The sequence below is a fragment of the Haliotis rufescens genome, unplaced genomic scaffold, assembly GCF_023055435.1.
Source record: "Haliotis rufescens isolate VD_foot unplaced genomic scaffold, xgHalRufe1.0.p SCAF_18, whole genome shotgun sequence".
Taxonomy (NCBI): Eukaryota; Metazoa; Mollusca; class Gastropoda; order Lepetellida; family Haliotidae; genus Haliotis; species Haliotis rufescens.
In genome coordinates, this window is record NW_025963868.1 from 13003261 (window position 1) to 13020104 (window position 16844).

The following is a 16844-nucleotide window of genomic DNA, read 5'->3' on the forward strand; positions in this document are numbered from 1 at the left end:
TTACTAAGCCACATAGGTATGTGGGGGGCTGTCGAGATTAAGACTACTTTCACGCAGCCACACAGATATGTTGGGCACTGTCGAGATGAACACTTCATTGATGCAGCCACACAGTTATATGTGGGGATACTGTTCAGCTGAACACTACGTTTACGCAGCCACACAGGTACGTGGGGCACTGTCGAGATAAATACTACATTCCCGCTGCTACACAGGTAAGTGGGGCACTGTCGACATTAACACTACGTTTACACAGCCACACGCGTATGTAGGGTACTATCGAGATGCACACTACGTTAACGCTACAACACAGGTTTGTGAGACACTGTCGACATGAACACTACGTTCACGCAGCCACACATGTATGTGAGGAACAGACGAGATGAACACTACGTTTACTCTACTACACAGGTAAGTTGGGCACTGTCGAGATGAACACTGCGTTTACGCTTCTACACAGGTATGTGATGCCTTGTCGAGATTAACACTACGTTCACCCAGTCACAAATGTATGTGGGGCACTGTCGACATGAAGACTACGTTTACGCATCCACTAAGGTATATGGAGCACAGTCGAGATGAACACTACGTTTACACAGCCACACAGGTATGTGAGGCACTGTCGACAAGGACACTACGTTTACGTCCCCATGCATGTAAGTGGTGCACTGTCGTGATCAACACTACGTTTACGCAAACACACGTGTATATAGGGCACTGTCGAGATGCACACTACATTCACGTTACCACACGGGTATGTGAGGCACACTCGAGTTGCAAACTACGTTTATGCAGCCACACATGTATGTGAGGAACTGTCGCGATCAACACTACGTTTACGCAGCCACAAATGTATGTTAGGCAGTGTTGAGATGAACACTACGTTTACGCAGCCACAAATTTATGTGAGGCAGTGTTGAGATGAACAGTACGTATATGTATCCACTATCCCCATTAGTGACTGGGCTTCGCATTTTAAAAACTTATTCCAAGATATACATACCGCTTTCTCTCATGATACTATAGAAGATGGTGTAGATTATCCTTTTGATGATGAAACATGTTCTATCCTTGACAGCCGGATAACTGAAGACGAAGTGTTGCAAGCTATCAATCAATTAAAAAACTGTAAGTCGCCAGGAAATGATTCTCTTATTTCTGAATTTTTCAAAGCATCAAGTGATTTAATAGTACCATACCTAACAACCTTGTTTAACATTTTATTTGAAGATGGTTCGTTTCCCGAGTCGTGGTGTACTGGTGATATCATACCTCTGCATAAGAAGGGCGATTACTCAAACCCCAATAACTACCATGGTATCTCCTTGCTCAGCACTTTTTGTAAACTTTAATTATGTATCTGTACTTAATTCAAGACTTACGTTCTGGTCTGATGCGTATGATAAAATTTGTGACTCTCAAGCTGGTTTTGGGAAAGGTTATAGTACTATTGATAATATATTTATTCTGAAGTCTGTAATCTAGCATTATCTGTCTAAGAAGGGTGGTAAATTATATGTTCTTTTTGTTGACTTTAAAAAGGCTTTCGATTTTGTAAATAGATCTAAATTATGGCTAGTTCTTAAATCCAGAGGTGTGTCCCCAAAAATGTTAAATGCATTAGAATCCATCTGTTCCTGTGTTAAAAGCTGTGTTAAGATCAGAAATTGTTTTACAGAATGTTTTGATTGCCCTCTAGGACTTCGGAAAGGCTGCGTAATGAGTCCATTTTTATTTTCTATTTTTATAAACGACTTAGCTTTGTATATAGAATCAACATGAACTCCAGGTGTACAGCTACACCCTGACACTGTACAGATTTTTCTATTGTTGTTTGCTGATGATGTTGCACTTATTGCTGATACTGTGTATGGCCTTCAAAAACGCATACAAGCTCTGGAAAGGTTTTGTAGTAACTATCATCTAACAGTCAACTTGGATAAAACTAAGGTAGTTTTATTTTAAAATGGGGGTATTTTATCAAAATATGAAAAGTGGTATTACAAGGGTAAAAAACTTCAGTGTGTAAGTTCTTATAAATATCTCGGTACCATTCTTTCAAAAACTCTCCCCTGGTCTTTGTACGTTAAAGGTGCTGCTTTACAAGCTAAAAAGGTCCTATTTGGTGTCATTAAATCTTTAAAAATGCTTCAACCTCTTCCTTATGACTTGGTTTTCAAAAAGAATTATTCTAAAATATCTCCAATTCTTTTATACGGTGCCGAGATTTGGGGTGTAGATATTTACAAAGAATTAGAGCAAGTCCAGGTACTAGCATGTAAACGCTTTCTTGGGGTTAAACAATCTTCATCAAATCATGTGGTTAGGGGGGAATGCGGAAGGTATCCTATGTACATATGTGCTTATAAGCCTGTAGTTACTTATTGGTACATAATTTTTACATTTGCCTGAAAATAGATTAGGTAAGAATTGTTATAGATTATTATTACTTGATGTTAATAATGGTAAGATCAACTGGGTCTCTAAAATCAAACACATTCTCTATTCGTTTGGTTTTGGCTACATATGGGAGATGCAATTTAGTAATAATAGTAGAAGTTTTATTTCGGAATATGTAAACCGTTTAAAAGCCTCATCTGAGCAAGATTGGCATGCAGCTGTTTCATCTAGCACTAAATCCCAAAGTTACTCTCTTTACAAAATTTCATTTGGCTTAGAAAGCTATATCAATGTAGTAAATGTTTCAAAATTCAGAGCTGCACTTGCTCAGTTGAGATGCTCCTCCCATCGGCTGCGAATTGAGACCGGTCGATATATTAAGGAAATTAGAGAACAGAGACTGTGTTTGATTTGTAACCAGAATTTTATTGAGGACGAATATCATTTTGTGCTTATATGCAATGCTTATAGTGATTTAAGAGCTGAATACATTCCTCCTAAATATTTTACAACCCCTTCTTATGTCATCCACTAACTTTAAAATCATACCAAATCTAGCAGTCTACGTTTACAAAGCTTTTCGACTTCGTTCATTGCATACAGTCTAAATATTTATTTGTATATATGCATGTGTATGTGTATGAATGTGTATGGATAAGGATATATATGTAAAATAGTGGTAATTCTTTTTTTTCCCTCTCTCTGTAAATAGTTCTGTGTAATTGTGTTCTGTGTTCTAACACTTTTTGTGAATAAACAATATATATATATATATATATATATATATATATATATATATATATATATATATATATGTATCCACTAATGAATGCGGGGCACTATCGAGATGAACACTACGTTCGAGCAGCCACACATGTATGTGAGGCACCGTCGAGATAAAAACTACGTTCACGCTACCACACATGTATGCGGGGTACTGTCTTGATGAACACTACGTTTACGCAAACACACAGGTATGTGGGGCACCGTCGAGATGCAAACTACGTTTATGCAGCCACACATGTATGTGAGGAATTGTCGAGATCAACACTACGTTTACGCAGCCACAAATGTATGTTAGGCAGTGTCGAGATCAACACTACGTTTACGCAGCCACACATGTATTCGAGGAATTGTCGAGATCAACCCTACGTTTACGGAGTGTAATGAGTGACGTATATTTGTTTGGTTCACAAGGGGTCCAGTTTGGGTGGACGGCGTCATGCTTGATTGAGTGAAGCAAGCTGTCTGACAAGGAGAAACGTGCTCGTGGGGTGATTTGAGTTTGAGTTGGCTTGGTAACTGATTGGTGTGGGCCGATCAACCTTTCGTTGTGTGCTGAAGTAGATAGCTTACTTGGAAATTTGTTTAGTATATGAGGACAAGTTATCGAACAGAAAGGGGGAAGGAAAAAAGAATTGGAGAGGGAGAAATATGGTTTAACTGAGCCAGGGCAGTTCAGCCCAGCGTTATGTGCGGAGACAAAGTTAGAAGGTCATGTCGACGCTTCAAAGAAGGAAACTGTTGTTACCCAGTTATCCTGTGAACTGTGATATATAAGTTTGGAACAATGTGAAATGGAATTCATTGGGAATGTGATGTCAAGAAATCTGAGATGACTAATCTATATTGCACATTTGCCATATTGCTTTGCCTAAATAGATGTGTATGAGTGCCTTGCCCAGTAACTAAGAATTGTTATATGCTTATCTTTGTTTTAATTATTAAATCTAGCTTAAAACTTCAGAGATTGTTGTGTGATTCTTGTAATTGTTATTTGTGGTATTAGCGGGAACCCCTGCCGTTCATACCAGACGTAACAGCAGCCACAAATGTATGTTAGGCAGTGTCGAGATGAACACTACGTTTATGCAGCCACACATGTATGTGAGGAATTGTCGAGATCAACACTACGTTTACGCAGCCACAAATGTATGTAAGGCAGTGTTGACATGAACACTACGTATATGTAGCCACTAATGAATGTGGGGCACTATTGAGATGAACACAAACGTTCACGCAGCCCAACATGTATGTGAGGCACCGACGAAATACAAACTAGTTCACGCTACCACACAGGTATGAGAGGCACTATCCAGATGAACACAGCGTTCACGCAGCAACACATGTATGTGAGGAACTGTCGAGATGCACACAACGTTTACGCAGCCACAAATGTCAGTGAGGCACCGTCGAGATAAAAACTACGTTCACGCTACGCATGTATGCGGGGTACTGTCTTGATCAACACTACGTTTACGCAGCCACTAATGTATGTAAGGCAGTGTTGAGATGAACACTACGTTTACGCAGACACAAATGTCAGTGAGGCACTGTCGAGATAAAAACTACGTTCGTGCTACCACACAGGTATGTGAGGCACTGTCGACATATACACTACGTTTACGCTGCCACAAATGTATGTGGGGCACTGTCGACATGGACACTACGTTTACGCTGCCACACACGTAAGTGGGGCACTGCCGAGATAAAAACTACGTTCACGCAGCCACACAGACAGTGAGGAACTGTCGAGATCAACAGTACGTTTACGCATCCACACATGTATGTGAGGCATTGTCGAGAAAAAAATTTGTTCCTGATCAATCCTCACGCAGTACCTTAATACCAACAAAATGAAAAAAGTTCAAATCCTTATATTAACTATACATGACAAACATAAAAATAAACTGCCGCACTGGGGTGAACTACTACTACTACTGAACGGAGGATCCATCTTTCTTAACGATCTGTCTAAATGATTGTTTATTCGTTTCTTTCTAATGCTTGCTATAAAAGGCGACTCTGTTTGTCGTAAGAGGCGACTAACAGGATCGGGTGGTCAAGCTCGCTGACTTTGTTGATGCATGCCATGGTATCCCAATTGCGTAGATTGATGCTCATGGTGTTAATCACTGGATGGTCTGGTCCAGATTTGATTACTTACAGACCTCCCGCCCGCATATAGCTGGAATATTGCTGTGTGCGGCGTGAAACAACAAATACACAAAAAACGTATTCCTTTTGATGTATCTCCCTGAGAATTTAAAGCCAGGAAACAGATGGTCGGCGTTATATGAACTGGCGTGTGGGTGTCATATTGACCACTGACTTGTTTTGTCGTAAATTGGAACATACCAAAAGAACACATGCACCGATTCCTATGTACTCTACTCATTGAGGACGAGAACTTTATTTTGAACATCGATGAATTGTGCAAACTGTACATGAATAATTTAAATAGTCGGTCTGTCAGCTGTCCGGGACACATGAGTCCAATGTTCCAGGGAACCTCTTGAAGACTGACTACCGACCGTGTGAAGTTAGCCGTGAACATCTCAGAGACTGGTCGAAGAATAGCTGTACTGGCTTGTTGGTCATTAAGTGCGCTTGGTTTGCAGTTCATGAGTGGGTGAGCTGGGTTCAACGCAGCTTTTAACAATATACCAGTTATATCACGGCGTGTCAGCTTAATGTGGGAGGAAAGCCCGAAGTGATGCAAGTCTCAGACGTTTACCACTTCGGTGAAACCCACGAGCACGGGTATGGTGCTGACAAACCTAGAAACATAATCGGGGCGAACCGGGATTCGAACCAACAATCATAGGTTTCTGGCGTGCCCAAGTGCAGTTCATGCCACCTGCCACACAATACTTCACTTATCATGTCGTTGAATGGCACAAATGGCCTGGTGTAATGGAGATTTTATGTCTCTTGGTCGAAATACACTACAGTTAGCAATATTTATACTTTATAATGGTGGGCTGAAATTAATTGCATATGGAGCGAGCAATCCAGTGATTGAAATCACGAACAACGATCATCGCCATCGGAAAACGATAACATGCAATCAACCAACTCACCAAGCCATGCCTCCTGATCATTTAAGTGTACTGCACCAGATTCTCTTACTACAAATTATGAACAAAGTTTTAGTGTGTAGTCCGTAGTATTACGGACCAGACATATGTAAATATGTAAATTAACATGATATTTCAAGAGTTACCAAGTTATGCCATGAGGGGATGAGACGTTATATTTGTGTTTAATCTGTGCCTCACTTTCTTTTGCTGTTATATTACATCATCGACTGGACTAATATACATTGTTTGATATTATTGTTATATAAAGCTTTAAGTCGACCGTGTTTCACGTGTCTCTGTTCCCGACAAGAGCTTCAAGAGTACATCGGTGTTAATGTGATTAAAGAAATGGGATTCATAATAGAAATCTTTAGTACGAATAAAAAAAGTCGTCATTATACAGAAATGTTGTTCTCACTATTTCCACATTATATTAGTTGGGAAATTATGTTATGTACTTGCAAATGCTGCGATGTTCAGCAAAAACAAAAAATCGGTGAAACGAACCAATAAACAATTCATTAAAACCTTCTTAATCACCAGTTTCCAAATATATTGGCTATGACATAGCTTGATCATTGCTGAGTGTTGGATCAAACAATAAGCGGTTTGTGGTCTACATTCCTTTACTGATAATTTAAAATATAATCAAAAATATAAATAATCAAGCACTTTTTTTCATAATTGCATCTTTAGGACTTTCAGAAAAGTGGACTTGGGTGTAAGCAATAAGACCATACACTGTTTGCCCTGTGGTAAACATAACTTCAGGCTTCCCTTCCACATCAAGCTGACATGCCGTTATAAAACTGAAACACTGTTCAAAGCGGCGTCAAACCCAACCATTCACTCGCGTATCCAACACACGTCTATTGTACCCGCATTAGCGTAAGTCACACTCAACGTGGCTGCAGGAAGTAAATCGCTTTTCAGATCGTGCATTGTAGTTATCCATTAACACGGACCAGGAAGTGTGTGTAACCACGTCGCTATTTTAAACCCGGAAAAAAACATAATGGGTTGTCTTTTCCTCAAAATTATCAGAGCAAGACACGTTTATCAGCAGATCGTGTTATCAGAACACAACGTACAGTTTGGGATAGCTAGTTATCAATATGTCACACGAGGATGAACGCCTTGCAACATGTATTCTGCACATGTTTGTGTTAAATAAGTTTTGTAATATACTTTGCTTTATGTTGCACAGACCGGCTCCACACGAGTGCTGTATTCGTTCATGAGTAACAGGGAAGATCCCGTCTAACCAACTCGATACCAAACATATATTAAAACAAATAATAAAATTAAATTATGAACAGACATTGCAAACACATCAAATCTACTTCATTTGATCGTATAGAAGGGTTATTACATTTGAATAAGTGTTTGGACCCGTGAAGATTCCAGGGTAGAATAGGTCTTCAGCAACCCATGCTTGACGTAAAAGGCGACTATGCTTGTAAAAGGCGACTAACGGGATCGGGTGGTCAGGTTCGCTGACTTGGTTGATGCATGTCATCGATTCCAATTGCGTGGATCGATGCTCATGATGTCAATCACTTGATTGTCTGGTCCAGATTCGATTATTTACAGACTGCCGTCATATAGCTGGAATATTGCTGAGTGCGGCGTTAAACAACAAACAAACAAACAAACAAACAAAAGTGTTTGGGTAACGGTTCTTAGGCCTATAAGGTGAGTGAGATTGGGGAGAACTATAAAACCAGCTAAACATTACGTCAAACAAACTAAGAACATATCGATTCGAATCCACGAACAACGTATCCTGGCACGACTAAGAAACGCAACTCTGCACAGAAATGTGTGGCTCGTAAGATGACCGGCGTGGTCAAGGGACATTTAAACCACCGATGTTAATGACATGTGGTAGTTTTATTGCTGTTAGGTTTCATAGAGACACATCGACAGACAAGCATATTGATTCACGTACCATGTCATCAAATCTCTTGTTTATTCGCGTCTTGTTAACATTCCCAGAATTATGAAGACAATGCAGAGTTGACCTCGCTCTCCAACGTTCATACATACGTTCAATGAAGGTTCTTTGTACTTCAACAAAGTGAAAGACATTTTTTATTATTGTTACATCACTATTTTTTTTAAATGGGAGGATGTATATCTACACACATTTATTTAGCAAGTGTAACTTGTTTACACTGACAGACATGCAACAATCAGCTGTGTCGCGGAATGAAGTTTCATTTGTTTGTTGTTTAGCGCCGCACTCACCAATATTCAAGCCATATGGCGGCGTTCTGTAAATAATCGAGTCTGGACCAGACATTCCAGTGATTGACATCATGAGCATCGATTCACACAATTGGGATACGATGACAAAACATAACGTCTTCAACAGGTATCCGTCAGGACGCAGTAATGTGAGCTGTGATGTCCACCAACACAATGTGACTCTTATGATCAACTCAATGGACAATAGATCTGTAAGGATGTGTCTTGATAGTACGCCAAAACGTTTACAAGATTAATGTAAGGTAATGCTCTCAGTGAGTAAATGTGGTTTTACGCCGCTATTAGTAATATCCCAGCAACATCACGGCGGGGGATACCAGAAATGGGCTTCACACATTGTAACCAACTGAGGAGACGAACCCGGGTTTTGGGCGTGACGAGCGAATGCTTTACCACTAGCCTACCCTGTCATTTTGGACACTCCTAATGACTGATCTGTCAGATTCGGCAAATGAATAGAACAGAAAGAAGTGGAGACAGGCACTTCCGGAAATAATCAGACAGTAAATGACTGTAATTTCCAGTAATGAGGTCAAGTGAAAGTAACAGTGAAAGGAGTGTTAAATCACTGACTGATATAAGCAGCTATGTGATTGTTGCTGGGTGTTTATCGGGATCGATCGGAAAATAATATCAATTTTGGGGTAAAGATAACTCGATTACTGATTGGCTAAAGCCGTAAACAAGGAAAACTACGGAATAACAAAACTAGTCAGCAACCACCGGGAGCCACCGAAACGAGTCCAAATCTGGTCGAAATCTGTATGTTGAGGATCGGACGCGTATCAAATGATGTGAGTACAGTATCAAAGCTGATGTGACTTCTTTCTGCAAGACGACTGTGAGTTAGAACGTTTGTTGTTGACTGCCTTTCCTCGCCACCATCTAAGGAACTGTATATATGAGACAGGATAAATGACTGGATCAGTGTTGCTTTACGTCGTAATCTTCTTTATTCCGGATGCATCTCGCCAACCCGTAAATAACCGAGTATTTGCCAACATTGGTGAGATCTGGACACGCAATCAGATCTGTCGGTGCACGTGGACACACAATCAGCCAAGTCTAATCCACTTTAGTCAACTAGCCTTGGTTGGTGGAACCTTTCATGAAACACAATCCCCACTTGGTCAAACGAGAACTCCACTCCATCTCGCCAACCCGTAAATAACCGAGTATTTGCCAACATGAGTGAGATCTGTCTGGGACACACAATCAGCCAAGTCTAATCCACTTTAGTCAACTAGCCTTGGTTGGTGGAACCTTTCATGAAACACAATCCCCACTTGGTCAAACGAGAACTCCACTCCATCTCGCCAACCCGTAAATAACCGAGTATTTGCCAACATGAGTGAGATCTGTCGGGGACACACAATCAGCAAAGTCTAATCCTCTTTAGTCGACGAGCCTTGGTTAGTGGAACCTTTCATGACTCGAAATCCCCGCTTGGTGAAACGATGAATGGAGAATCGAGAGAGTCGACTCCAAATGTATTCTGAACACCCTGGGAGACTAAATCTCAAAGCGACCCGTAAATATATCTAGTATATTTGTCAGTTTTACTTGCCGGACTGACTTTCATATACTCATCAGCAGCTGATGAAAGATATGGTGTAAATGTGCAGGTAACAGGATTTACTGTTATTAGATTGTGTCGTTCTTGATAGTGTTTAGTAAACTCGAAACTGTTTCAAATGTAATTCTGCGGTGTTACTAGTTCTGTTACTTTCCTTTGTTGACAGGGTCTTATTTGATATAAAAATAATAAATGCTCTAATTACAATATTGCTGAAATTCTTTCTTTGCGACTTAAACGTTCAACACACTCACAGTTCCCGGAGCTGCTCCTGGAGAGGAGCGTGAGAATTAGGATGTTGCTATCAAATGGGTGCTTGTCAGGATTAGAAAATCTTCTGAAAATATCTGTAAAAATACACACCTCAGACAGTGAAAACAAATAATCAGTTTGTTTAATATTACTCTTCATTAAGAAACAGCTATAAAAATACATGATTGTAGGTTAAAAACATTTTAAAGTACAATACTTTTTGGGGAAAATTATCTGTGGTATTTCAACCATGGAAGGCCCACACGGATTAGCTGTCGCTGAGGAAAACTGCCAAAACAGACTGGGAGAAAACGACCAATGTGTATTGTTTGTTTGTTTGTTTGCTGCACTCAGCAAATATTCGAGTCTGGACCTGACAATCCAGTGATTGACACCATGAGCATCGATCCATGCAATTGGGATAAGATGATATGCATTAACCAAGCCAGCGAGTTTGACCACCCGATCCAAATAGATGCCTCTTACGAGAAGCATGGGTTTCTGAAGATCAGTTCTAACCCGGATCTTCACGGGAGGCATCATGGTGACATGGAACAGCGGCAGGATGGAGAGTCTTAACCAACAAGTCTTACAAAAAGTCCTAATCACATCAGTCAGCTTCTGAAAAAAAGACTTTAACTGTTCATGAATTGTATCACTCCAGGCTTAATGAGGACCTAAGAACAATTGGTATTATGTATATATAGGTTGGTCACTTCAAATTCAATATTTGGCTTCATTTCATAATATCTATGGATGCAGTGTCCATACAAGCGTCGTCTTTATGTGAACCCATTAGCTTTGTTTTTCTGCTCATCGATGTACCATGTCTTAATCACAGACATGTGCATGCAACGTTATTTCAATAAATCGCTAATGCGTAAATCAAATACCTAATCGAGCCGAGGTGTATTGTTCTGCTGATTCTGTTTGCTCTTCTGGGGTTTGGCGTACATGTCCTCAATATTCTCACTTGTGTCCTTCGGCTGATCTGATGCGGTTTTCTTCACTTTATTCACCTCGGCATAAACGTCTACGAGAAAAATATAAACAAATATATAAACAAATCAATCAATGGATGTGACTTGTTTTGTTGAATTTACCATATTGCTGAATATTCTTGTTATAACAATGATCGATAGTTATCCATAGACAGAAAGTTTCAACAATTGTCCTCAGCAAGTCCACAATAATCTATATGAGTCGGTGTGATTTAGGGTTCGATGCCAATAAAACCGAACCTCAGTAATTCGTAACTGTCCAACTAGTTGCTGATTGAAAAAGTTGGTATTTCTATCCAGAAGATTAAAAACGTTACCTTCAATATCTGGTGTCACCTTGTTTGTGGTGAATTGCACAAGCGACCAAGGGAACCGTATATAAAGTTATAACGTCATAGATGCACGCGTGTCCCACAGTTGAAACTAGGTCACACCTGACGAACTGACATGTTCGGCCATTTTGGCCATTTAGTTAATAGTTGAAAAAGGCACTGGTTATCGTCAGGATCCTACGCTTTTACAAATGTATATTTTTATTGTAAGCGACCTTTAAGTTACTATTGTCTTTTAACGTACGTGGGGGCGGTCGGGTAGCCTAGTGGTTAAAGCGTTAGCTCGTCACGCCGAAGACCCGGGATCGATTCCCGACATGGGTACAATGTGTGAAGCCCATTTCTGGTGTCCCCCGCCGTGATATTGCTGGAATATTGCTAAAAGCGGCGTAAAACCATACTCACTCACTCACTTTAACGTACATACCTGTATTACATGAATCCTGTCCTCCTTTGTTTGGCTTGGCGTACACGTCAGTAACAACATGTTGGACTCCATGTTTCTTCACCTTCTTCACCTGGGTGTAAACATCTGCCAACAGCAGTAACAGTAACTTAATACGATTACATTCATGCTGAAGAGCTACGAGTGAGTAAAGGGGTTGGGTTTAACGCTACTTTGAACAGTGTGCCAGTTATATCACGGCATGTCAGCTTATTGTGTGCGGAAGGCCCGAAATGATGCACGTCTCAAACGTTAACCACTTTGGTGAAAGCCACAAGAATGGGCGTGGTGCTGACAAACCTAGAAACATGATCGGGGCGAACCTTGATTCGAACCAAAGCTAAGTGTAACGTAGACAGTTTTTCTAAGCAGTAAAATTACTTTAACAAGTTACTGTGAAGCAAGCTGGGAAAAACATAATGAACCATTTCGAATTGAAACATGTCTTATGTTCTTTTTCTACAGAAAGGACGTGAGGCCTTGGATGACAAACTTATAAGGCAGAGGTTTCAAGCTGATAGCCTACTGGACCGTGTAATCACAGATACCTGCAGTGTGTGGCAATCTTGCAAGTAAATTAGGCAATTAGCTTTAGGTTTCATGTAAAACTAATGATATCCTCATACCAATTTGCAAAATACAAGTATTTACGAACGGAAGGGCATGACATGTTACCTGTAACAGCGGGATTGTGATCCAGTATCTTGTAATCACCCGGCACTACATCCGATGAACTGGTGTATATCACGTTGTCCTGCATGACTGAAATATGCACGAAATGAGAATGTATTCCAACCCAGATTTATCCAGCGTACAATTGCAGAAACAGCCATACATTAAGCATCCTTATCCTTCAGTCTTGTGATGTCTTTGGATTTTATTAATGTATATTCTGTTTAAAATCGATTATAGTCTCTGTCATTTAGGACAAGGGTTCCGAACCATATCAGTAACTTACCCCTTTCTTCGTCTTCCGTATCTCCACTTTCAATCAGCATCTCAGCGCTTATAATGACAAATGGTCAATAATACATCAAGAATGCTCAGTATCCGAGAATCTGGGTCTTCAAGCAGTTGGTGTGCTTGGTGATAAACACATTGTGTTTTCAATGAAGAGCAAAAGTTATTTCTTGCAATGAATGCGCTAAATAGAATTTGGAACAGAATTGATGATCACATGTACAGGTACCTCAAATATGTCATCTCCTAAACAACATTTCTTGATATTATTCTATGAAAGACCCTCTCTACAATGATTCAGAAGTGGGTGCGTTTGGTTTTACGCCGCTTTAAGCAATATTCCATCAATATCACGGCGGGGGACACCAGAAATTGGCTTCACATATTGTACCCATGTCGGGAATCGAACCCGGGTCTTCGGCGTGACGAGCGAGCGCTTTAACCACTAGGCTACCCGACTGCCCCTAATGATTCAGAAAGAAGTGTGTTCTTTGAAAATTAGCTTCATAGGTGATGCGGCCGTCACATCACGTACATTAATCATAGGGTGGCTATTGTGATTTCAAACCTCCAACTGAAAACCAGAATCACGTATTTCCCAAAATCATACACATGCAGGCAAAACAAAAACGACACTCATACTCATGATTGCTAGAGAGGGAAAATGATTCCAGGCATGGATATCATTGTGAATTACATTGTACATTTTCAAAGTAAAAGTACAGACGCACCTTTTGGAAGGAATTCTATCACGTCGTGTTTTATCCTTTCCATCCTCTGGAAGAAAAATGCAAATATCAGTGCGCGAGTGTGTTGGGGAGGGCAGACCTGCAGATGTTACATTCTCAGATAAAATTGGATCATGAATAATTGTAATTGACCTCATATCATCTTGAGTGGTTACAACTCTATTACAATTATTACCTTCGACTGAGCGACGTCTTTTCAAGACACATGCTGCTACGACGATGACAAGAGCGATGACAGCAACACCTCCTCCAGCTGCTCCAGCTGCGATGGCAGTAATGTAATTCTGACCTGAACGCATGAATTCATGAATGGGTGATATAAATGACATTCGTATAGATACGTATAGATATTCGACCTATGTCAGGGTGGCCGTCACAACAACCAGTACACGGAGCACAACCAGGTCCCACTTGCCCAAAGCGATTGTACCGCTACGGCTCTCGTGACTCCCACACTGCAATGTAGACATACAAAAGTAGTTTTCTGTAAGTGGGTCCAGGTCAAAGCTGGCAGCTTGTCAACATGTTGCATTATGATGTAATTAAAAACATCGATGTTAAATAGAAAATGGTACGTAATCTCAAAGTATATTTTCCCCATTTCAGTGACACAAGTGTCGATACGGTAGTCCACAAGACAAGGGTTTGATTTAAAATCGTTATTTTGTGTACAAAGGGAAATTGTAAGGAAATAATGAATAAGATTTATGTAATGTTTATTAGACCATATTTTGAATATGCATTTGAAGTTTGGGACGGTTGTACCAAAGAACAGAGTGACAGATTAGAAAAACTCCACCAAGATTTGTAACTGGTTTATAAACCTATACTTCCGTCAAAATTATGTATTTCGAAACTTCCTCGGAGCCCTTATCAGAGCGTAGGAGAAAACGTAAATTGTGTTTATTTTATCAAATATACAACAATATGACACCTTCACACCTTAAAGATCTCACTCTGTCGGGACAAACGTAAAATAAAACCTTATAACTGCACACAATATAACTTTGCCTTTATTATGGAAAAAGTTATCTGAATCCTCGTTTATATCATCCGCTGTCCAATTGTGGAATACATTACCTATACAGGAAAGGAAATTTAAACCTTCTCTCGAATTAAATCCAGTTTAAGAACAAATAAATCTACAGTTCCATCATATGTCTCATATGGTCTAAGGAAACGTAACATTATACATACAAAAATTAGGATATGCCACATGCATAAATATACATACGGTTTAGGGGATCTGAACATAATACACAATACATCACCTGTTGACTTGGGCAGAGATTTATCCTCGGTTGTCGTAGTTATGACTGGAGTCGAAAGTATTGATGTTGTAGCAGGCCTCGATTGAAGTTTGGATACATCTGAAGCAAGCAATATTATGAATTGGATTATTCCTTGATGGCTGCACAGAAGCGACAATTCTTTCATTTATATTATCATTGTGACCGGTCATGATCTCGTGGTGACATATTTGATATCAAAAGACACTCGGGTTAGATTCTCTATATATCAAACAATAGTTGCGTTTATTTTTCAATGTGGTGCTGATCAGATATTATTGAATACTGGAAGGCACATTGTCACTGTCTCGCCATCTCTGCATTTGGCAAACAGAAAAAAATGTAACACTGCAATAATCGTTGGAACGTGAAATCGAGCCTTTTCTGACGAAACTGTTGTTCCCTTTTTAAAGCGCGCAAGATTGTGACATCTGTACACTGTAACACAATTTGCCATTCTAGACCTGTCAAATAATGTTTTTATCAGGATATCTCTTTTGCGCGTTTTTGCATTCTTCTTTGCGCTTACGTAGTTTTTTAAATGTGAACAAAACACAATTATTTAGCTATACGATGCTCATAACACCTTTTCCTTTGCCCGTAAATAACTTTTTCGCAGTGCCACCACTTAAAGAAAATCAACGTCTACCCTTGTTTCGCAAAACGAAGTAACAGGCATGTTATGTTTATCGAAACACAATATCGTCTCTATCTAAAGCAGGGAAACAATCAATAATTGTTTAGTTGTCAAGTGCTCACAGCAACATTATGCTTTAACCGTAAGTAACGCTTGCGCAATGGCACGGTTTGCTGAATATCAACGTCTCCAATCCGTAGGTGTGCTGCAAACAGAAATGGCGTAAGACGGAGTTGCTCAACATTTTAATGTTCATAAGAACACGATGGCCCTTATCTACAGCAGGCCAACACTCGTGACTTGTCACAGGCCGGTCGTCCATATGTGACGTCACATTAACAAGACAACCATATTCGGTTGGTGCATCTACGGAATCGTTACCACACTGCCATATTAACAGCTCTGGTAATTCCGGGGTTAAGACCAATTAGTGACAGAACCGTACGCAACCGGTTTGGGAGATTGCAACAACCAACTCCGAGGTTCAGCGATACGCCCAATTTTGCTTACACGTCACCGTCAGGCACATCTAGCATGGTTTAGACAGTGTCTAAAGTTCGGAAGGCAAGACTGGAAGAATATACGGTTCAGTTATGAGTCAATTTGTCAGCTGGACAGTTCCGGTGGCCATGCAAAGGTCTACATCCGTTTAGCGACGCTTCCGTTCATTAATGTCATCAGTTGTTTTTGAAGTGGCTCATGGAGGAACTCATGGGAGAACGCAACTCATCATTGTTTATTACCTTTGAGTTACAAACAGTGATATAAAAAAATAATATAAGAATTGACTTTCACGTTGTGTGAGTTCATTGGAGTATAAAACTTAATAGATCCAAACATCCGACGATCATACAGCTTGGCCCTCAGTCTATGAAGGGCACGACGTGAAAGTCAATTCTTATATTTTTAATATCGCTATTTGTACCTCAAAGGACATAGACCTTGATCAATACACAAGTATATTTAGTACGTGTGACTCTATGTCTACACTGACAGCCATACAACAACCAGATGTATCGCGGAATTATGTAGTTCCTCAAAATAAGAGGTGACATGAGCTTATGTATGC

At 40.0% G+C, this 16844-nt stretch overlaps 1 protein-coding gene across 3 annotated transcripts in view; it reads right to left on the reverse strand.

Moving 5' to 3' along the window:
• Window positions 1-10499: 10499 nt before the first annotated feature.
• The window catches only part of LOC124121873, a 31999-nt gene continuing 25654 nt past the window's right edge, over window positions 10500-16844 (reverse strand). Inside the window, exons 3-10 of one of the 3 annotated variants that reach the window (XM_048398237.1) lie at window positions 15121-15219; window positions 14025-14138; window positions 13832-13877; window positions 13099-13145; window positions 12816-12902; window positions 12123-12227; window positions 11256-11395; window positions 10500-10980 (exon numbers count right to left, since the gene is read on the reverse strand). In XM_048398237.1, coding sequence (XP_048254194.1) covers window positions 11256-11395; window positions 12123-12227; window positions 12816-12902; window positions 13099-13145; window positions 13832-13877; window positions 14025-14138; window positions 15121-15219 — 638 coding nt within the window. In that variant the 3' untranslated portion in view covers window positions 10500-10980. Of the gene's footprint in view, window positions 10996-11255; window positions 11396-12122; window positions 12228-12815; window positions 12903-13098; window positions 13146-13831; window positions 13878-14024; window positions 14139-15120; window positions 15220-16844 lie in introns of all 3 variants that reach the window. The other 2 variants (XM_048398236.1, XM_048398235.1) reach the window with 2 other exon arrangements.